This window comes from Odocoileus virginianus, chromosome 2 (genome assembly GCF_023699985.2).
Source record: "Odocoileus virginianus isolate 20LAN1187 ecotype Illinois chromosome 2, Ovbor_1.2, whole genome shotgun sequence".
NCBI classification, from domain to species: Eukaryota; Metazoa; Chordata; class Mammalia; order Artiodactyla; family Cervidae; genus Odocoileus; species Odocoileus virginianus.
In genome coordinates this window covers 56,823,584-56,846,824 of record NC_069675.1, presented here as the reverse complement: position 1 = coordinate 56,846,824, position 23,241 = coordinate 56,823,584, and the positions used below count along the sequence as shown (strand labels likewise).

Genomic DNA, 23,241 nt, shown 5'->3' with positions numbered 1-23,241 from the left:
ATATCATATCAGATACTAATAAGTGCTATGAAGAATGATAAAGCAGAGTAAGGGGTTAAGAGTGAGATGCAGCTCTTTAGATTTAGGATGAAGGCCTTTTAGAGCTCACATTTGGTGAAAAACTTGAATTATGGAAATGATCCATATGAATTTCTGGGGTGGAGCATCTTAGACCTGAGATAGGAACATACCAGTGCTTTAAAGAAAGAACATGCTTGGGCAAATAAAGCATATTTTGGTACGGATGATGGTGGGAAATGAAGATGTAGGCAGCAAAGAGGACTTATGCATTCTAGAAATGAATTGCCTCAATCTATTGAGGTCATTGAATTTACTGTAATGTAGAATGTTGTAGCTCATCTTTTTTCATTTCATGGCAGAACTTTATACTGTCCTATATTCTATTTTATTTTGTTTTGATGGGTAATAATCATGAGGAGAGAACTGGATCATTTTAAATACATGCTGATTACTTGTGAACTAAATCATTAATGAATCTGAGTCTCACATATTGCTGAGGGGAAATGCTGTAGGTTCTCAGAGAGCTCTGTAGTGTTTTTTTTATTGTAAATTTTTCATATTATTAAGCAAGCAGAAATTGATCTAATTAGACTGGTGCTAAAGGAGGATTTTCTTAGAATTTCTAACTGCCTAAGGCTAACCTCGGACAAGCAAATTATGCAGGAAGCATGCTTAGCGCCATTTCCACTTTGCTCGAGAATTATATTTAAGCTTAATATCCAGTGGAATTAATTGCTATAACCATGTATTCATGTTGGCAGATAAATTAACTCTTACAAAAAGTTGACTTTCATTTTCTGCTGTTTTTAAGGAGGCCTTATGGGACCTGTCAGGATGATTTCTTCTGGACATGAATTAACAACAGATTATGATGAAAAAGCACTTCATGAGCTTGGTTTTAAGGATATGCAGGTAAACATAAATGTGGTTTGAGTTTTAATCATCTTTTGACTTACAGTCAGTAGTTGTTTAGTTGTAGTACAAAATCAGTTCTTAACTGCTTTTGTTAAAATTGTAAGGGGAGTTATTTTCTATATCACAGATTTATTAAACCAAAAACTTACATGTCTAACTCTATGTTGATTTCCCCCCCCTCCCCTGTTGCTCCTGTTTTTATAGATGGTATTTGTATCTTTGGGTGCACCACGGAGAGAACGGAAAGGGGAAGGTGTTCAGCTGCCAGCATCTTGCCTACCACCCCCTCAAAAGGACAACATTCCAATGCTTTTGCTCTTACAAGAACCTCATTTAACTACTCTTTTTGATTTGTTAGAGATGCTTGCATCATTTAAACCACCCTCAGGAAAAATGGCAGTCGAAGATAGTGAGGTGACTATATCATTTTATTTTCACAAAGTCTTGTTTTGTCTTTGTTGAGTGGAAAATAATTTGCTCAGTAATCTCTTAAATATCAATAAAACCAAGGAATCCATTTATTGATTCATTATGTATTTAAGTGCCTAATATCCCAGGCGTGCTGTTTTAAGTACTGTTATACAAGGATAAAAATAGACACAGTTTCAGCCTTCATTGAATCCAGTGGGGAGGACAGATAATTGCCATGCCTAACAGTTTCAAGTAAACTAACAGATAAACAGTTTTAGGTAGACATAGTTGCCATGACTTGACATTAAGAGACTGGTGATAGACAAAGACCCATGAAATTAAAAGATGGCTTGCTCCTTGGAAGAAAAGCTATGACAAACTAGTTAGCACATTAAAAAGCAGAGACATCACTTTGCCAACAAAGGTCCATATAGTCAAAGTTACAGTTTTTCCAGTTAGTCATGTATGGGTGTGAGAGTTGGACCATAAAGAAAGCTGAGCACTGAAGACTTCCTTCTTTTGAACTGTGGTGCTGCAGAAGAGTCTTGAGAGTCCCTCAAACAGCAAGGAGATCAAACCAGTCAATCCTAAAGGAAATGAACCCTGAATATTCGTTGAAAGGACTGATGCTGAAGCTCCGGTACTTTGGCCACCTGATATGAAGAGCTGACTGATTGGAAAAGACCCTGATGCTGGGAAAGATTGGGGGCAGGAGGAGAAGGGGGCAACTGAGGATGAGGTGGTTGGATGACATCACTGCCTCAGTGGACATGAGTTTTGGCAGACTCTGGAGGATTGTGGAGGACGAGGAAGCCTGGTTTGCTCTAGCCCACGGGGTCGCAAAAAGTCTGATACAACTGAGCAACTGAACAACAACAACATTTATATGTTATTAATGTTGGTCAAGGAAGGTTTCTCTGAGGGAGACCATATAAACCTCAGCTTTCAAGATGAAAAGGAGGCTACTAAATGAAGAGAATGGAATAACTTGGATAGAGTAGACTGATTCCTGAAGTTGTTGATAATAAGAAGGAGTTAGGCAGGTCTGGGAATTGTTTGGGAGCTAGTAAGTAGAGTGAGGAGGGTAGTGGCAGAGTGAAATGAGGGAAATGAAATGAAAAGGTAAACAGCCAAGCTGGCCATTGTAAGCTGTTTCCAGTTCACTGAAAATGGACAGCATTGGAATGGTTTGTTTTGTTTTCAAATTTTATTAATTATCTATATTTATTTAGAGTCTTTGTTGGTGAGCATGGGCTTTCTCTAGTTGCAGCAAGTAGCTGGGCTGGTCCCTAGTTACAGTGCATGGGCTTCTCATTTCAGTGACTTCTCATTTTGTGCAGCTTGGGCTCTAGGGCCCTTGGGCTTCAGTAGTTTGATACACAGGCTTAGTTGCCCTGAGGCATGTGGAATCTTCCCGGACCAGGGATGGAACCCATGTCCCTTGCATTTGCAGGAGGATTGTTAATCCCTGGTCCACCAGGAAAGTCCACCATTGAAGTATTTTAAGCAGAGGGAGAGACATATATCTTAATTTTCCTTAAAGGTAATAGTTTTGTTTGACAGGGATAGAAAAACAGTAAGGAACCTCACGTACTAGCATGGAAATAGTACATGGAGGAAGAATTGACTTTATTTGGGTAGAAACCAAGACAATACTGTAAAGCAATTATCCTTCAATTAAAAATAAATAATTAAAAAAAATTTGATTTTAGTGACAACTCTCAAACTCACTTCTCTAGACCAAACCTGTTCTCTGATTCCAAACTTAAACATTCAGTTGCTTACTTAACACTTCCGCTTAATGTCCCATAGGCATCCATTCTCCTTCATTGAAATGGCATCCACCCAGTTCCTCAAGTCAGAAACCTGGACTCCATCTCTTCTCTTCTCCTTCCTGAACCCGAGTCTATCCCTCCTCCTGATCCTGTCTGCCACACCTGATGTTTTGGCCTGTTGTCCTCTTAATTTATTTTCACTGCCACCATTCTATTTCAGGGGACCATCTTTCTTGGAAGAATCATCATTTTGAGATTGGCAGATAAAATAGTGGTGCCTTATGACTTTTCTATGTTAGGCTAACAAAGTTCTTTCCTGAGAATGTTAAGTGGCTTCTTTCTACATTTCCAGGATGTATTTGCTCATGAATTACCAAATTGAGTCATCTGTTCCCCATAATCTGGTTTCTCTTGTGGTGGCACACTCTTAAATTCCCAAGAAATCCCCTTTTTATTCAAGCAGAATAATCTTGATAATAATAGATGTCCATAAACCTCCATTTCCTTACCTTTAAATTTTATGCCATATTTAATGACCTTTTACTTCCTGTCAGTGTTGTATTGCTAGTTTAAAAGTAAAAGATGATTATAAGAACTTCCTGCCTTTTTGAGGAGGTGCTAGTAATCTATGAAGTGTGTTATGGGAGCATAACATAAGGAGGAAACAAAAATTTGAAAAACTGGGAGCATGATTATAATGTAATTCAAATATAAGGACAGAAAGACAGATTGTAACCCATACTACAAAAGACCTTAAGAGGTTTTTATTTATATTAAAATGGATTGTTACTATCATGGAAGATTTTTAAGCAACAAAAAGTCACAAAGTTTAGATGTTAGTTTGGAAGATTATGTTAAGAGAAAACCAGAGGTAGGCGACCAGTTAGTAGCCTGTTGTAATTGACGATGTGAGGCCTAAACCAGAGAGAAAGCATTCACTTTTGGACAGATAAATTATTGAACATGGTGACCAGTATGCAGTTGATGGTGTGGGGTTTCTTTGTTGCACTAGATTGGTTCAGTTTTGAAGAGGATTACCAAAAACAATGGATTTTTACTATGTGTGACATTGTGTGGCCTTCTAGTCACAATGTAGGTCATAGTCATGTACACTTGGGGATTTTTTTTCCCCTCTAGATCAAGTGTTGCAGTTTAGTCCCTTCCTTGTTTCCCTCCCTCTCCCCTTCCTTCTCTTTTTTGAACTGGGTGTTTAAAAGGAATGAATTCTAAATTACTAAAGAACGGTCAGTGCCTTGCCTTCAACTAAACTAACAGTATTAACTTGGGTTGCTTCTCTTTTTCATTAGGTCTGTGTAAAACAAAGTTTACCTTGAAATTCCATCTCTAAAATTCTCTTACCTTCCAAGTATATTAGCTTTATACCATTATACAGAAAGAACTGAATTATTTTTTGTAGATGTGTAAGTGTATTCCTTTGGCATGTGTTAGGCTAGGTGAATACCTCAAAATCATTATGTGACAGCAGCTAATAGTAGAATAATGAGTACAAACACATACTCTGGAAAATTCCAGAAGTGTACATTTTAGCTTTCATTGCTTGTTTACCTCATAGGGTTGTTCTTTAATTAAAAAACAAAACACAAAACCCCCCAAACTTGCCTGTTTCTTACATTGTTGTTTTTGTTCAGTTGTTGAGTCGTGTCGGCTCTTTTTTTTCTTAATACTTTCTGTAATATTATTTAGCTTACTGTTATCTCAGTACCTTAGAGAATTCAAATTTAACAAGTGGTAATAGAAAAAAGTAGGTTTTTAAAAGTGTTTGCTTTTCTTTTATCTCTGCTTGTCTGAGATTGAAATATAAGGTATGGATTAGGAAAATAAGAGAAACAGGTGTACTCTTTCCCCAAATTAAATATTAACCAGCTATTTATCATTCTTGGAATAGTGGCCTGCAAAGAGGAGATAGGTGATAGTCTGATTGAAATTTACTTGGGTGACTTCATAAAACATTTTCACTTCTGTTTGAAAAGTTTTTCTGAGGAAAGTGGCCAGAGTTGCAGGTCACTTTTTCCTAGAAAAGTGTTCAGCAAGTTGAAAAACCACTGCTTTGACATAACTAACTTTACTGTGTAATAAATGGTTTATTCTCAGTTTAAAGGAAGATTTTAATATATTATAAAAGTTGATAGTGATTCTATGCAGATCGAAATTAAGTTTAGATTTAACAAAAACTGATCTGTTTTGATAAGCAGTTGTTCTTATTTTTATAGAGCTTAAGATGTGAAGAACTTCATCTTCATGCAGAAAACCTTTCCAGGCGTGTATGGGAGCTACTGATGCTTCTTCCTACATGTCCTAACATGTTGATGGCATTCCAGAATATCTCAGATGAACAGGTAAATTCACAAAATATTTTTACTTCCCTGGAGGATGATACCAGTTTACATTTCTACTGGTAGTATATGAGATTGGTTATTAGCCTGTAACCTCAGTAAAATTTTGCCCATTTAATAGGTTAAAAAGTGCCACTTCATGTTAATGTTCATATATTTAATTATTAGTGAGCTTGAGTAATATGGGCTTAGTACAAGGCAAGGATGGTCTCTAAAATTATCTCTGTAAACAGTAAATTTGCCTTTATATTAGTGTTTTTTCATATTACTGTATGTTCTGAATATTGCTTTGTTTTTGACAACAAAGAATAACGTTTAGAGAAAATACATATGGTTTAATGATATTTGTATCAGTGCTTGTTTTGGCTGCTTATACACGGCACTGGTAGAAATAGAAAAAAAGGGAGGCAAAGAAATTTAATATACATTAATATTTCCAGAGGCATGACCTCACATGTATTAAGTATTAATATATCTTTGTAAAGATGTCTGTTAAAATTAAAGATTATTTTTAAAAGTTACATATATAATAAGGGGTTACTTAGTGGAGTACCAACAGAACACCTATTGAACTAACGGAAAGACAATGTCCTAATGTTATACTAATGGTTATCTGTGATTTGGGATGTTGTTAGGTGATTTTTCAAGACTCTGTATTTTGAATGCCTTAAAAGTGAAGAAATTGGATCCAGAAAATGGGAGTTGATGACTCAATTGTAGCTTTGTGAATAACGTTGTCCAGGGTGCACATTAAGTGTGAATAGCACTTATAAATTGAGAGTAAAAAATAATATTTTAAAGTTTGTGTATTTGTATATGACTTTTTAAATGGGTAGGTGTCACATAAATATTAAATACACACTGTACTACTGTATCCTTAAAAGTTGACACATTCAATTAAGCTGTGTGTTTTTCATTCAGAAGATGGTAAATTAGCTCAACTGTTTTGGAGGATAACAGATATATTTTTTTCCTATGCTGCTATTACATACATTTGAGAAACCTGTATTTTTCTTTCCTAATTTAAGAGTAATGATGGACTTAATTGGAAAGAACTGCTCAAAATTAAAAGTGCTCACAAGCTGTTATATGCCCTGGAAATTATTGAAGCACTGGGAAAACCTAACCGAAGAATAAGGAGAGAGTCAACGGTGATTGCATTTCCATTATTATCATCAAATGTTTGTTTTCTCTCTGGAGCAAAATTCCAGAGTACATTATCTTTTAATCCCCCTGCCACCCTTCCTTATTTATTTTTGCCATTCCCACAGGGAAGTTATAGTGATCTTTATCCAGATTCAGATGATTCAAGTGAGGATCAAGTGGAAAACAGTAAAAATTCCTGGAGTTGCAAGGTTTGATTATACATGTTTTGCAGTGTCTTGGTAAAAATAATTGATCTCATGTACCAAAAGTAGGTATCTTAATTATTGTTTTAAAGTAACGTACCATTTAAATAAAGCATGATTTTTAAATTATATATTACTTTAATCACATTAATTAAACAGATTATTTAAGGCCCTGGTGCTTCTGTTTTTAGCACTTATTTTTTTCCTTCATTAGAATACTGTGTTAGGACATCCCAGTGCCTGAAATTAAATGGTTAATGGAATACAAAGATATGTATATAGATTTTTGTAAGAATCTTTTCAAAAAGTTCTTGAAAATTAGCTGGCTGTTGTTACTTTATTGGTTTATATTGGTTATTTAAGCCAAAGAATAATTTCCTAAATGAAAGATATGTAGTATTTTACTTACACACACAGACATACACACACATCCAGTCACTGAATCAAAAATCAGATTTTACTGCATTATATAGCTGCTTTCCTCTTACTATACTCTTGCAATTGCTTACAGTTTGTTGCTGCTGGAGGACTTCAACAGTTGTTAGAAATTTTTAATTCTGGAATTCTAGAGCCCAAAGAGCAGGAATCCTGGACTGTGGTAAGTGAAAATTCACCCTTTGAACCAGTTACCGTGGCTGATTGCCACTTCCATAAGCCAAATCCATGAGCCACTTGCAAGTGTAACTTTTGCTGCAAACTTTATTGTAGTAAAGGAGTGTGGTATACAGTAGAAATAAATGTAAGGAAAAACAAGGAATCTGGTGAGCTAATTATGAGTAAGAGTTCTCAGTGTATAAATTTTAAGTGCTAATATTAATGGTGCTGAACTATTATTCATGAACATTTTTTCATTAGCTTGGTAATTTATATATTAATGTTTATATAGTCTTAAAATTTGGGATGCTTTTTAAGAAACTTGGTTTGTCTTTAGTTTTTTGAAAATATTTTTTTTCTTTGTTTTGTTTTGACCATTTTTTTTCCTTTAAGCAGCACTACTCCAAATGTATTTCCAGACCATTTGTGACTGGTCTGCAATGAAATAGGTACAGAATTTGAGAGTAAGCCTTTAGAAATTTTTATAGCAATTGGACATTGATGCAGTATTTCTTAAATAGTATTTTACAAAATTATTGATCTTTAACAAAATGGAAGTTTTAGGAAATAGTACTTATTGCTGTTAACTTGAAGAAGCACTGTCCTATAATATTAGGAAAATAAAATTGCTTACTTGTGGAATATTTTAAAATTCATAATGATGGACCAAACTGCGTAATCCAGTTTTGTATGAAATGGAAAGTATGCTCGTTTCCTGACCTCCAGCAAAGCAGAATAGCATTATGAAACATTGCATTCAAAAATTAATTTCTTAGTACTTGTTTTATAGAATTATTTTAGAGTCTAGGAGTCAGATGTTCTTGATTTACTATTGAATGCTACTGCATCCAGTATATTAAAGAAAATACACTTTTTAAGACATGTATTGCTTTCTGTTAAGATTTTGTTAATCTTACCATTGGTTTCAATACTTCTTTGCCATTTTTATTTTACATATTTTGCTACAGATATTTTCCTTTTTAGATACCTCTGCAATAGTAATTGTTGTTTTTTGACTTTTAAAACTCAAATGTCTTTTGTTGTGTTTTATTATTGTGTTTTTGTTTTCTCACTACTCTTTCAGAATTATAAGGTGCCTTTTAGTTCTCAGGCAAAGTGAGAGAATTTAAAATTTTTAATGAGTAAGTTATGTGTTGTTCATAGGACTTTTGCTTAAAAATTGTTCTGTTTGCTTTGAATAAAGTTTACAGATAATCATGTGCTAAAGATTTTCTCTGTTGTGCTTTTTAAAATTATGGATACTTTTATGAAGTATTAAGAAAAATTTACTGCCATATGGCACACACTGTAGCTTGGCAACGCTTTAGGTGGCTAGTTTGCCTGATACATAGATTGCTTTCAGATTGACTGAGATCCACTATTTATCATGTATCTCTCAATATATTAAAGAATACTGTGAATAGTCTTACGATTCACAAACTAAATTTTCGTGAAGTCCAATTTTTCTGTTTTTTCTTTTGTTACTTGAGTTTTTGGTATACTCTCCAAGACATCATTGCTAAATACAGTGTCATGACCCTTTAGTTTTGTGTTTTCTTTCAAGATTTTTATTGTTTTTTAGGTCTTATTCTTTGGTCTTAGATCCTTGATTCACTTTGAGTTAATTGTTGTATATGGTATTAGGTAAAGATTCAACTTCATTCTTTTGCATGTGGAGATGCAGATTTTCCAGCATCTTTCCTTGAAAAGACTCCTTTTGCCACAGTGAATGTTCATGGCATCCTTATCAAAAATCATTTAACCATATAGATGAGGGTTTATTTTTGGGCTCTAAGTTCCATTCCTTTTTTTTTTTTCCCCATTTATTTTTATTAGTTGGAGGCTAATTACTTTACAACATTGTAGTGATTTTTGCCATACATTGACATGAATCAGCCATGGATTTACATGTATTCTCCATCCCGATCCCCCCCTCCCTCCTCCCTCCCCATCCCATCCCTCTGGGTCTTCCCAGTGCACCAGCCCTGAGCACTTGTCTCATGCATCCAACCTGGGCTGGTGATCTGTTTCACCCTTGATAGTATACTTGTTACAATGCTGTTCTCTCAGAACATCCCACCCTCGCCTTCTCCCACAGAGTCTAAAAGTCTGTTCTGTACATCTGTATCTCTTTCTTTTTTGCATATAAGGTTATCATTACATTCTTTTTAAATTCCATATATATGTGTTAGTATACTGTAATGGTCTTTGTCTTTCTGGGTTTCTTCATTCTGTATAATGGGCTCCAGTTTCATCCATCTCATTAGAACTGATTCAAATGAATTCTGTTTAATGGCTGAGTAATATTCCATAGTGTATATGTACCACAGCTTCCTTATCCATTCATCTGCTGATGGGCATCTAGGTTGCTTCCATGTCCTGGCTATTATCAACAGTGCTGCAGTGAACATTGGGGTACACGTGTCTCTTTCAGATCACCATTCCTTTTTTTAAAGCTATCTTTATGCCAATTCTTCACTGGTATCAGTTACTGTAGCTTTGTGCTAAGTTTTTAAATCAGAAAGTGTGAGTCCTCCAGGTTTGTCATTTTCTTTCAAGATTGTCTGTTTGGAGTCCCTTGAGATTCCTTGTGAATTTTAGAATGAATTTTTCTGTTTCTTCAAAAGTCATCATTAGGATTTTATTAGGGATTGCATTGACTCTGTAGGTCACTTTGCGTGGTATTGATATTTTAATAATAAGTCTTCCAGTCCATAAATGCAGGATATGTTTCCTGCATTATTTGTCTTTAATTTCTTTGAGCAAGTTTTTTTAGCTTTCATTGTAGAAGTCTTTCAGCTCCTTGGTTAAGTTCCTTCCTAGGTATTTTATTCTTTTTGATGCTATTTTTAAAAGCTTTTATATGGAGTCTTTAGGGTTTTCTGCATCAGTAACAAACATAAATTTATTGCTTCCTTTCCAATTTTGATGCCTTTTATTTTTCTTGTGTATTGCTCAGGCCAAAACTTAACACTGCAGTGTTGAATAGAAGTAGTGAAAGCAGTTGTCCTTGCATTGCTCCTGATCTTAGAAGAAAAGCTTTTAGTCTTTAACCATTGAGTATGATTTTCACTGAGTTTTTCATACATGACTTTTATTTATTATGTTGCACAAGTTTCCTTCTGCTCCTGTTTCATTGAGTGTTTTTATCATAAAAGGGTGTTGAATTTTGTCAAATGCTTTTTCAGCAATAATCAAGATAATGTAGTATTTTCCTTCATTTTGTTAATATGGAGTATTTACATTGATCAGTGCTCATATGTCAAACTATCCGTGCATTCTAAGAATAAATCCCAGTTGGTCATCCTTTTAATATGTTGCTGAATTCTGTTTACTAATATTTTGTTGAGGACTTTTACATGAATATTCATAAAGAATGTTAGCCTGTAATTTTCTTGTAGTGTCTTTGGTCTAGCTTTGGTTATGCTTGCTTCATCAAATGAGTTACGGAGTTCCCTCTTCATTTTTTTGGGAAAGTTTGAGGATTGGCGTTCATTCAGTTCAGTTGCTCAGTTGTGTCCGACTCTTTGCGACCCTGTGAATTGCAGCACGCCAGGCCTTCCTGTCCATCACCAACTTCCGGAGTTTACTCAAACTCATGTCCATTGACTTGGTGATGCCATCCAGCCATCTCAGCTTCTGTCGCCCCTTCTCCTCCTGCCCCCAACCCCTCCCAACATCAGGGTCTTTTCCAGTGAGTCAGCTCTTCGCATGAGGTGGCCAGAGTATTGGAGTTTCAGCTTCAGCATCAGTCCTTTCAATGATCACCCAGGACTGATCTCCTTTAGGATGGACTGGTTGGATCTCCTTGCAGTCCAACGGACACTCAAGAGTCTTCGCCAACACCACAGGTCAAAAGCATCAATTTTTTGGAGCTCAGCTTTCTTCACAGTCCAACTCTCACATCCATACATGACCATGGGAAAAACCATAGCCTTGACTAGATGGACCTTTGTTGGCAAAGTTATGTCTCTGCTTTTAAATATGCTATCTAGGTTGGTCATAACTTTCCTTCCAAGGAGTAAGGGTCTTTTAATTTCATGGCTGCAATCACCATCTGCAGTGATTTTGGATCCCAAAAAAATAGAGTCAGCCACTATATCCACTGTTTCCCCATCAATTTTCCATGAAGTGATGGGACCAGATGCCATGATCTTAGTTTTCTGAATGTTGAGCTTTAAGCCAACTTTTTCACTCTCCTCTTTAATGAAGAGGCTTTTTGGTTCCTCTTCACTTTCTGCCATAAGGGTGGTTGTATCTGCATATCTGAGGTTATTGATATTTCTCCCAGCAATCTTGATTCCAGCTTGTGCTTCCTCCAGCCCAGCATTTCTCATGATGTACTCTGCATATAAGTTAAATAAGCAGGGTGACAATATACAGCTTTGACGTACTCCTTTTCCTATTTGGAACCAGTCTATTGGTCCATGTCCAGTTCTAACTGTTGCTTCCTGACCTGCATATAAGTTTCTCATTGGCATTAGTTCTTTATGTTTGTTAGACTTTACTAGTGAAGCTAGTCAAGTTCAGGACTTCTCTTTTTTGGGAGATTTTTGATAACTGAATCTATCTCCTCACTAGTTATAAGTCTGTTTAGATTTTCTGTTTCTTTTTGATTGAATCTTTATAAGTTTTGTGTTTCTAGGAATTTGTGAATTTTGTATAGCGTATTGAGTTTGGGGACATAACAGTTGTTTGTAGTACTCTTAAAATCTTTTTTATTTCTGTAGAATTAGTTGAAATGTTCCCACTTCTATTTCTGATTTTAGTAATTTGGCTCTTCTTGTTTCTTAGTCCTCCTAGCTAAAGGTTTGTCAATTTCGTTCTTTTCTAAGAACCAGCTTTGATTTTCAGTGATTTTTTTTTTCTTTAGGTTTTTCTATTCCCTATTTTATTTATCTCTGTTTTGATTTTTATTATTTCCTTTTTGCAACTACTAGCCTTGGGTATAGTTTGTTCTTCTTTTTGTAGTTTGTTAACCTCTAAAGTTAGATTAATGAGATCCTTCTTGTTTTTTAATGTAAACATAGTTATAAATTTCCCCATTAACATTTCATTTGGGCCGTGTTTTTTATCTTCTTTTGTAAAGTGTCTGTAAATATCTTGGGGATTTTTGTTTTGCTTTCTTTGGGGTTTTTCTTTTGTTTTTTTTCTGTTAGTAAAGAGCTGTAAGACTTTTTCCTTAATGAATTTGGACAAGTTTTTTTGGTCAGGTATATGTATTAAGAACATTTGCATTTAATCTGTAGTTTGTCTTTTCTTTATGTTTACAATGTCTTTTAAGCAGAGAAGTTTTCAATTTTAATCCTAGCTAAGAAATCTTTTTTCTAAGGTCACAAAGATATTCTCCTATGTGTTCTTCTTTAAATTTTATAGTTACCTTTTATGTTTAGATCTGTGATACATTTTGAGTTAACTTTTGTATATGTAGAATGAAGTTGAGGTTTTATTTTTCCATATGGCTATCCAATTTTTCTAGCACTGTTTATTGTGAAGACTTTTTTTTCTCACTGAAATTTTGTGATACTTTCTTGAAAAATCACTTACATAGTATTGCTGTGTTTCATGGTATATTGGTATAGTTGTAACACTTAGTAGCAGTATTATGAAGAGAAGAGAAAAAGGACCATTGAAGAGAAAGCTCTCATACATAGATGATGTTCTTATTTATTTGAGGGAATTACTTTATTTAAAAATTTTTAATGTAGAGCTTTAAATCACTTAGGAGTTTTACTTTCCATACTAAGCACTATTTTGTTAATGAAATAAAGCTCTCATACATAGATGATGTTCTTATTTATTTGAGGGAATTGCTTTATTTAAAAATTTTTAATGTAGAGCTTTAAATCACTTAGGAGTTTTACTTTCCATACTAAGCACTATTTTGTTAATGAAATACTTGTTTTATTTTACATGTACACTTGTAAATGCAAATTTCCAATTGAAAGTTATCAAATTATTGAGAATAGTTTTCACTTCCAAATATTAGAGTATATGCCACTTAATGTGGAGAGACAGCTTCTAATATTTTTGCCCTTAATGCTAATTTTGTAGGTAATTTAATAATTTCAATATTTCAGTTTATTTCAAGCAGTATTTTGTTATATCTTGTTATTATATACATTTGTGTGATTATTTCATGATAGAAATACAAATATCATTTTCATTTCATTGAATACACTTTCTAGTTATCTAGTGTCTATTTTTTAAGATTGGGTTGTTATTAACTGTAATACATGAACAGGAAAAATTTCATTATCTCATGGATTAAGTACTAGCTATAATTATTTTCATTTTCTAGTCTTTAATTTCAGTTTGTATAGTGGCCATGTGAAATTAATGGAAATTAAGTAAATGACATTTTCTTCTTATCCACAGTGGCAGTTAGACTGTCTTGCTTGCTTGCTGAAGTTAATATGCCAGTTTGCAGTAGATCCATCTGATTTGGATTTAGCTTATCATGATGTCTTTGCCTGGTCTGGTATAGCAGAAAGCCATAGGAAAAGAACATGGCCTGGCAAGTCAAGAAAGGCTGCTGGTGATCATGCTAAGGGTCTTCATATACCAAGATTAACAGAGGTAAAGTAGAAACATTACCATTAAACTGTAGTAATACACTTGTCTTTTAAGAGAATTTGTTTATTTTTGTTTTTACAAAGTGAATAGCTGATATCTATGAAATGCTATCCTAGATCACCACAGTATGACCTCACAGCAGAAGTCATGCCTTCATTTTAAAGCAGTAGCAATTACGAAGGAGTAAAACTTTTCAGTTCATCATCCAAACTGCAGGGTGAATTTTATGCCATTTTATATGTTATCTAACTGTAGGGTTGAATTCATTAGTTGGTCTCAGTAACTTTTATGCTGAATGGAGGGTCCATTCAGAAAAACAAACTACACTAGGTATTCCAACAGAGTAAATTTAAAATTGAGAACTAATGTTATTCATATGTTTCAGAGTTGTTTAGTTGCTAAGTCATGTCCGATTCTTTTGTGACTCCATGGACTGTAACCCTATCTGGGATTTTTCCCAGACAAGAATACTCGAGTGGGTTTCCATTTCCTTCTCCAGGGGATCTTCCCGACCCAGGAATTGAACCCGTGACTTCTGCATTGGCAGGTGGATTCTTTTCCACTGAGCCACCAGAGAATCCTATGTTTTGGAGGGCTATAAATTAAAAAGGGAATGTTAAGGTAATGCAGGCAATTTCACATATTTTTGAGGAATATATGTAAAAGATTATAGTTACCAGAAGTGAGAAGCTTATAGATGGGATCTTGCTGAACTGGAGTTTAGGGCTCTGAGGAACTCATTCTGGTACTGATTCTGAAACCAGTTTCCTCATCTGGTTAAAATACTTCTGGAACAGTGTTAACAGAAAAAGCAAGAATTCCCTGGTGGTTCAGTGGTTAGAGCTCCATGCTTTCACCATTGGGGGCCCAGGTTTGATCCTTGGTCAGGAACTAAGATCCCACAAGCTGCGTGGCACAACCAAAAAAACCTCCCAAACCAAAACAAAAAAGAAAAGGCCCGTAAGTTATCTCTTGAGTATCCCAGCTTGACAAACTTAAAGTCAGCTGGCAGAGGAGAAATTTAGCAGCCATTATAATGGCAGAGCAAGTTCACAGTATGGTGGGTTTGGAGTGAACAAAAGTGGCACGATAGCCAGCACATCCAGCAATAAAATTAAGTCTTTTTGACTGTGGATTCTGTTGTTCATACAATATTTGCCCTTCTACTGTTTCTGTCAGTGAACTAAACCGGCGGGAGGTTGAAGATAAGTTTTTACTCAGTCTGTTCCTTATTTTGTAATCATTTGAGGACAGCAGCTTACCCTAATACCTATTCAAGAACCTTCAGAGCAATGAGTTGTTACTGGTAGAGAAATAAAATACATATACTCATATATGGGATTTTTAAGTAATTGGCTTAAAATTTGTTCAAGTACATAATTACTAAAAATATTTAGAATGTACAATTGAGGAAATTCCCTAATGGCTCAGTGATTAGGACTCTGCACTTTCACTGCTGAGCGCTCAGGTTCTGCCCCTGGTCAGGGAGCTAAGATCCTGCAAGCTGTGGTGTGGCAAAAAAGAATATACAAATGAACCTTCCCCAGAGGCACGGGTTATTTACCATGGGTTCTCTTTTTATGTGCATATTTTTTTCTATGCATATGCAACTATTATAGTTTTAGTCTAGAAAAAGCATATATTTTTTCTTTTGTTTATCATAATAATTAGAGCATAGTATGTAAATCTAAGCTATTTGAGGGGAAATTTTTGTTACCCTTTTTCTCGAGACAAAGTCATCTAGTAGAAAGAAACACTAATTCTTTTACTAATTTATTGTCATGGAATATTTCATTTATTCCCCTTCAGTAGCCTTTTAGAAGTTTCAGATTCCAAATTTAACTTTCAAATTCCAGCCTAAGTATAGCTTGTCTTTTTTTAAACTTTTTATTTTGTGTTGGATATAGCCAATCAACAATATTGTGATAAGAGTCAGGCGAACTGGAAAGGGACTCAACCATACATATACGTGTATCCATTCACCTCCAAACTTAAATACAGTTTTTCTTAAAGCTCTCCTTATTTTGTCAGGGACAGCTTTAGTTGCCTCTCTGTTCTATTGATCCTTTGGCACATTGCATATACTTGTGTTTCATTCCTTTTTTTTTTTTTTAATACTGTATTTTTGTCTGCTCTGGGTCTTCGTTGCTGCAAGGGCTTTTCTCTAGTTGTAGCGAGCAGGAGCTACTCTTTAGTTGCAGTGTGCAGGCTTGTCATTGCCGTCGCCTGCCTTGTTGTGCAGCACAGGCTGTAGGGCACGCAGGCTTCAGTAGTTGCGGCACATGGGCTCAGTAGTTGCAGCTCCTAGGCTCTAGAATGTGCATTCAATAGTTGTGGCTTATGGGCTTAATTCCATGGCATGTGGGACCCTCCCAGGTCAGGGATCAAGCCTGTGTCTTCTGTATTGGCTGGCAAACTCTTCGCCACTGAGCCACCAGGGAAGCTCCTGCAACACTTTGTATGTTGTCTGCTGCCTTGAACTAATTTCCCCAGGATAGGAACAGTGCTTTTATAGAGTTTAGTGCCCAGAATGAGTTTGGGCTTGCAGAAGAAATTTAATAATTCTTTATTAAGATAGCAAATATTTTTTCTGTTATATAGATTAAGAACTGAGAAATCCAGTATTAGAGTCATACAGCTTGAAAATAAGTAAACAAATGTTGAACCTCAGGATTTTTAATCTGGATTCCAAGCTTGGTTAACTGTAGTATTTATTTCACAAGTGAAAAATGTTACTTCATCTACTGCCTCCCAAAATCACTGCATGTATAATATATAATTTTTTTCTCGCTCTGTTGGGTGACATGCAGATAATCTGTGGACCAAATGGAATTTGCCTGTGTATTTTCTAAATTTGTATTATTTTCTTTTTAAAGTTGCTATTCTTATATTTGTTTATGAAAATCTGTTTTTCTAGTATTTAATACTTTTGTAGTATTTTCCAATCACCAGTTTTAGAGTATTCTTTATATTTTTATAAATAAAAATCAAAGTAATATAGAGTCTGTTTAAAATGCAGTTTTGTGCTTTAGTGTATTTACAGATTTTTTTTTTTTAATGTTTTTATTTTAAAGGTATTTCTTGTTCTTGTCCAAGGAACCAGTTTGATTCAGCGACTTATGTCTGTTGCTTATACATATGATAATCTGGCTCCTAGGTATGATGTTTTTACATTATGTATGTATGTGTTTTAAAATTTTAATTTGGAAAAACTTGAAATCTAACAGATTAGGGTATTTTAGTGAACTTTCATATCATTCGTTTAGACTTGCATATTGTTACCAACGTTTTGCAAGTTTTTATAGCATTTTCTATGGGTGTCCCCGTGCACACGTTTATTTACATGTTACCCTAAATTCTGTAAGAGTTCAGATATTACGGTCACTTACCCATAAATAGTTAGATGTGTTTCCTAAGACCAAGGACAATTTCCTGACGACTGTAGTGAAATACTCAAATTTTGGACTCCATTAATATTCTTTATAGCAATTTTTTCTTCATCCAGGATCACATACTGTGTAATAGTCGTATTTCTTCCATTTCCTTTAATAGGGTATATTTCTTATCCTTTCTTTCATGAAATGGACATTTTTGAGCATCCCAGGCCAGTTCTTTTATAACACCTTTCAGTTTAGGTTTTCCTGATTGTTCCTTATAGTTTAACTGATAAAAGTTAAACTTGAAATATGACCAGATCTTGATTTACAAGTTTTAACTTTTCAGTACCTTTTACTTTAACTCAGTTATGTAGATTTTGAAATTTTCAAAGGCGTTTTTTATTATAACAATTTATTATAACAAAGTAGGTATCTAGAGATCAGTGCTTTTCTTAAGGGGAAAAAACCCAGCAATTTATTTGTAAGGTGAATACTAAATTCCTGTGTAATAGTGTTATTAAATTGAAAATTTTTACAGTTTAGTTTTCTTTAAATTGAGGTAATACATTTTCCACTGAAGTTACTAAAAGTATCATGGGGAAAAAATAGAACTGAAGCAATATAGAATTAAATTAGTTATTTTTCTCTACTTTTCAGTAATTTACTTTTAACTATTCCCGATGAAAATTGAACTTACCCATACAAAAAGAAGGGCATTTTATGCCAGTTTGTGATTTTTTTCCTTTTAGGAGTCTTATATTTAGATTCTAAACTGTTACAACCTTTCTCTTTGTAATCCATATCACTTCAGTAACCAAATTTTTAGGCACTGTGAGAGTGCACTTAAGACAATATGGGATTCACTCAGATTTTATTTATTAAATGTGAAGACATTTAGTGTTTGTTATAGTAAGATTTTGCCAGTGATTCTTTAAGCAAAAATGAAGACCATGGAAAAATAAATTAGTATCTTTCATAAAGATCCATAATCTTTTGGGAAAGTTAAATGATAAATATAGTAAGAAATAGAGTTATTTTTTAATTCATTGCTGAATTTAACTATTCCTGGTGGTATGTTTTTACTTTACAGAGTTTTGAAAGCTCAATCTGATCACAGGTCTAGACATGAAGGTAAGGGTTCCACAGAGCTGATTTTTAATAGATAAAGATTTGGATGGCTGGAAACATGTACATATAATACCTTTCTTTAATAACGAACATTTTGTTTTCTTTATAGTACAAGCCTTTATAATAATTTTTATAGTAACTTTTTCCCAATTTTTCTTTAGTTTCACATTATTCTATGTGGCTCTTGGTGAGTTGGGCTCATTGCTGTTCTTTAGTGAAATCTAGCCTTGCTGATAGTGATCATTTACAAGATTGGCTAAAGAAATTGACTCTCCTTATTCCTGAGGTAAGCTAAAGATTGAAGATTAGTACTACTCTTCATATTTTTTCATATTATTAGCATTGATAATAAAAAGAGCTAATGGAAACAAAGAATGTGATTCCATGAATATATCCTGGAAAGTACTTATTAATCCTTTAATATCTAGAGTATTTTGAACTATGTACACTTAAGTGTGAATGTTACTGTGTAGCATTCATATTTTTCTTTTTTCTGTAGTGTTTGTTTACAGAGTGGTTCTTTTGGGGTTTTTTTGTTTTCTGACGGTTTAGAAAGATTTGAGCCTTTATTTTTGTAATTTATATTTTAGTGAAATTTATTTTGCTTTATCTAGTTGAGTGTATCCTTAGATGCAAGAGAGACCAACGATAAGTTATATATATTTCCTTTTGAGTTCATTGTTGACACTGAAGTCAATATAATTTTTACCAATCGTATCTTGATGTTACTCACATCATATCCTAAATGAAATAGTAGAAACACTTACTAGTACACTTAGCCACAATATTCACATCTTTTTTAGAGAACATTTTCTAGAATAGCTATGATTGAATGCATATGTGTTCTTGTTCTGGCTCTGTACCAGGTAACTATTCTAACATTTGAACAAGATTCTAAAATCCGTAAAATATTTTAGTTTAGATACTTTCTAAGTTGCTTCTAGTTCTGAAAATATTTTTCTTGTTACTTAGTAATGTAAATAAATTATTATGAATATTCTCTTCTCAATCCTTTCTGTATTTATCTGTTCTTGTATTTATTTGGTTTGTTTTTATGGCCATGTTCGGGAATTTCCAAAATGTTTTTACATATTACTCTATATACTTTGGGGTACTTCATTTGATCATGTATTATTTACATGCCTGAGTATGTGATCAGGACATTGTGTTTTAAAATATGTTATTAAAGAAGCCATCTAACATGTTATTTCTGGCAACATATCAACTTTAAGATTAATTTCTTAACACTGACTCAGATTATCTTTGGAACTTGCTTTTTCATTTAGACTGCAGTCCGTCATGAGTCTTGCAATGGTCTTTATAAGTTATCTCTATCAGGGCTGGATGGAGGAGACTCAATCAATCGCTCTTTTCTGCTACTGGCTGCCTCAACATTGTTGAAGTTCCTTCCAGATGCTCAAGCACTCAAACCTATCAGGGTAAGATTTTCCTGTGTTCAACAGCAGTTTCTGTTTCTGCGTTTTCATTTGCCCCACGTTTATCATTGTATTATTCTTGCAAGTAATTTTGAATACCTGTTTATAGTTTTCACCAGGAGGATGATAGTTATATAGTTCTTAAAATAACAGCATTGTGACATATTGTGTCCATGTTACACTTTAAGGATAGATTCTTTGTGCTTTGGTTTCAGCTCTGTGGGATCTCTCATGGGTATTCTGTTTTGGAAATAGCATTCGTCCTTATAGATTTTGAGACTTGTGTTGATAAGTTGAATGATAGAAACATCATAAATGTAGCACTCTCTTTACTCAATCACAGTTGTTTTATCTTTGTGATACACTTTATTCATAGTTCCCATGTATGTACTAGCCTTGTAAACCCCTTCTCCCACATAATAAATTCAGGGCCCATTAATGAATAAATTGTACTAATCTCAGAAATATGCATTGTAGGATTTTTCTTCTCCATATTTACTGTCTCATTGACTGTGTAAGAAATGTAATGTTCTTTATTTTTCAGATTTGAAAACTATAATAGACCATTACATGTGGGTAGATTTATAGATACTCATTTTCTGTAGGTTTCTTGTGTTTTCACCTTGTCATTGAATTTTTAGTTGACACTACATTATTTAGTATTATACATTATTCATATCTTTTCCACTTCTCATCATTCACTTATGTACATAGTAGTTTTAATTTTAAAGAAACCAGGGGTGTCTTCTTCAGAATTTTCTAGTTAAATTTTGAATACTGTTTAGTTTGTAGGGATTTAATTTTTTTTATAAACCCTAATAGTTTTAAAAATATAATTTTAAGTTCATTTTCCCCTTTTAAACTATTTTCACAAAGTTTAAATTTTTTTTAATAGATAGATGATTATGAAGAAGAGCCAATGTTAAAACCTGGATGTAAAGAATATTTTTGGTTGTTGTGCAAATTAGTTGACAACATACATATAAAGGATGCTAGTCAGGTATGTTCAGAAAATTTTACATTAACTTGTTAATAGAGCTGAATTATGTACATGTATCTTCATGAATTTATATGTCCTTATCTTTAAGGGCATTTTTATCAGTCTGTAATGAATTGAAAATGTCATAGTTTTTCTACTTCATTTGTACCTTTGTGTTTTGCTCTCATTCCTTCATTTTATTTTGACTTTAGTTGATATGTCTTTACTTGGTACTTATCAGTAGTTTTCTATGTCTTCCGAGTAAGATCTGTGGGTATAAAATCTTATTTGGAGTATGAAATTTAGACTTTAAATATACAGATTTCTGTAAGAGTAAATGGATTTTGAGTATATAAAATAAAGTTGCAGTTAATAGCAATCACTTTAAGCTAAAGAGCACTATCAATTTTCTGATCTTCTAATTTTGTTATATGAGACTACAGTGATACTCCTGTCTAACCAAAGGCATTTAAAACAAGTCCATTTTGAAGAAAATCTTGGCCACATAAAACTTTTTTTTCCTTTTTATAAATTTAGTAAGCTAAAATAAATCTAATTGATCTCAAGAAAAGTGAGAAACACTTGAAAAATTTACATGTAAATATTTAGGAAACCTTTTCTGTCAATTTTTTTCAAGTATTTCAATCAAGGTCCAATATATACACTATATATTTTAAAAATCCTTTAACATTTGAGCTTTCTACTTTTAAGGAACAGTAGTCTACTTTACATTTGAGAAATTTAAAAATCAATATTGAACCTATTTTAATTTTTTCTTTCAGTTTTACTGAGTTATAATTGGCATACAGCACTGTGTTAGTTTAAAGTATACAGCATAATGACTTATATACATCATGAAATGATTACCACAATAAGTATAGTTGGAGATTATCATTTCATACTGATATAAAATTAAAGAAATAGAGATTTTATTTCCTTGTAAGGAGCACTTTACTCTTTCAACAACTTTATATAATAGCAGTGTTAACGACATTTACCATGTTGTACATTACATCCCTAGTATTTACTTATCTTACTTCCTTTGATGACCACTTCTAGGTCTTCCTCTTAAAACATATTTTAATTTATTTGACTTTATCCATAAAATACTAATGCCAGATAGATGTGGAATTTTTTTTTTTAAACCTATGGTTTCCCATTTAAAGTAGGAATCTGGTATTTCTTGCTTGGTAGTCAAAGTAATTTTCCTTCTTGTGATCTGAGTTTCTTTTTTTTTTTTTTTTTTTCATTTATTTTTATTAGTTGGAGGCTAATTACTTTACAATATTTGATCTGAGTTTCTTTGAGAATCTTCTTTTTTTTTTTGTTGATGGCTGTGCCACATGGCTTTCAAGATTTTATGGCCCCAATCAGGTACTGAACCCACACCCTCTGCACTGAAAGCGTGGAGTCCTAACCACTGTACTGCTAGAGAATTCCTGTGAATCCTCTTAAATTAGATTCTGTTTTATGAAATCTGTTTTAATTTCTTTCCTCTGTTATAATGATAATACAGATTTCTGAAGTGAACTGTACATTTAAGTTTATTTCAAAAGGTGCTTTTAGAAGCAAATCTTGGTAAATATTATGGTATGTGAATTATATCTTAGTAAAATTGTTAAAAAATAAGTCAAACCTAGTGTTTTCTCATTAAATTACTATGGCTATCATAATTTATTGCCAATATTTCATTTTTATTTGAAGGACTATTAATGATGTGTTTACAACTATAATTTTATTGATATTATGTATAAGGAAAGAGTAGTTATATATTATTTATAATTTAATTGGCATGTTAATGAATTTGAAGAATTCTTGTTACTTAAAAGGATTTTTTTGTTTTGTTTTTAATAAATACTTAAATACTAAATGTAAAAATCTGTATTTGAATTTTGTATTTTCTTTTTGTATTAAGACAACACTGCTTGACCTGGATGCTTTGGCACGGCATTTGGCCGACTGTATTCGAAGGTAAAATTTGATGTGAAATTGATGGTTTTGTTGTATAAAGATAAAGGACGTAATTGCATGACCTATCTTGTTTTGCTTGTATTTTTTTGTAGCCGGGAGATCCTCGATCATCAAGATGGTAATATAGAAGATGATGGGCTTACAGGACTCCTAAGGCTTGCAACAAGCGTTATTAAACACAAACCACCCTTTAAATTTTCAAGGGAAGGACAGGTTGGTAATGACACATCCAAGTATTTGTATGAAATAAGACTAAGTTTTTTAATATTGTTTCCTTGTATGTGGATATGTTAAATCTTCTTAAACATACAAATATAAAGTTTGTCAGAACTTCATTACTGGTAGAAACAGTGAA

General features: G+C 33.5%; 1 protein-coding gene across 5 annotated transcripts in view; it reads left to right on the top strand.

Moving 5' to 3' along the window:
- USP34 (ubiquitin specific peptidase 34) overlaps nt 1-23,241 on the top strand; it is a 230,124-nt gene that overhangs the window by 141,742 nt on the left and 65,141 nt on the right. For all 5 annotated transcript variants that reach the window (XM_020891635.2, XM_020891636.2, XM_020891634.2 and 2 more), the window contains 14 exons: nt 833-933; nt 1,141-1,350; nt 5,354-5,479; nt 6,505-6,627; nt 6,748-6,831; nt 7,337-7,423; nt 13,798-13,998; nt 17,070-17,152; nt 18,463-18,503; nt 18,662-18,786; nt 19,787-19,939; nt 20,832-20,936; nt 22,831-22,886; nt 22,979-23,099. In XM_020891635.2, the coding sequence (XP_020747294.1) occupies nt 833-933; nt 1,141-1,350; nt 5,354-5,479; nt 6,505-6,627; nt 6,748-6,831; nt 7,337-7,423; nt 13,798-13,998; nt 17,070-17,152; nt 18,463-18,503; nt 18,662-18,786; nt 19,787-19,939; nt 20,832-20,936; nt 22,831-22,886; nt 22,979-23,099 (1,616 nt within the window). The remainder of the gene's footprint in view (nt 1-832; nt 934-1,140; nt 1,351-5,353; nt 5,480-6,504; nt 6,628-6,747; nt 6,832-7,336; nt 7,424-13,797; nt 13,999-17,069; nt 17,153-18,462; nt 18,504-18,661; nt 18,787-19,786; nt 19,940-20,831; nt 20,937-22,830; nt 22,887-22,978; nt 23,100-23,241) is intronic.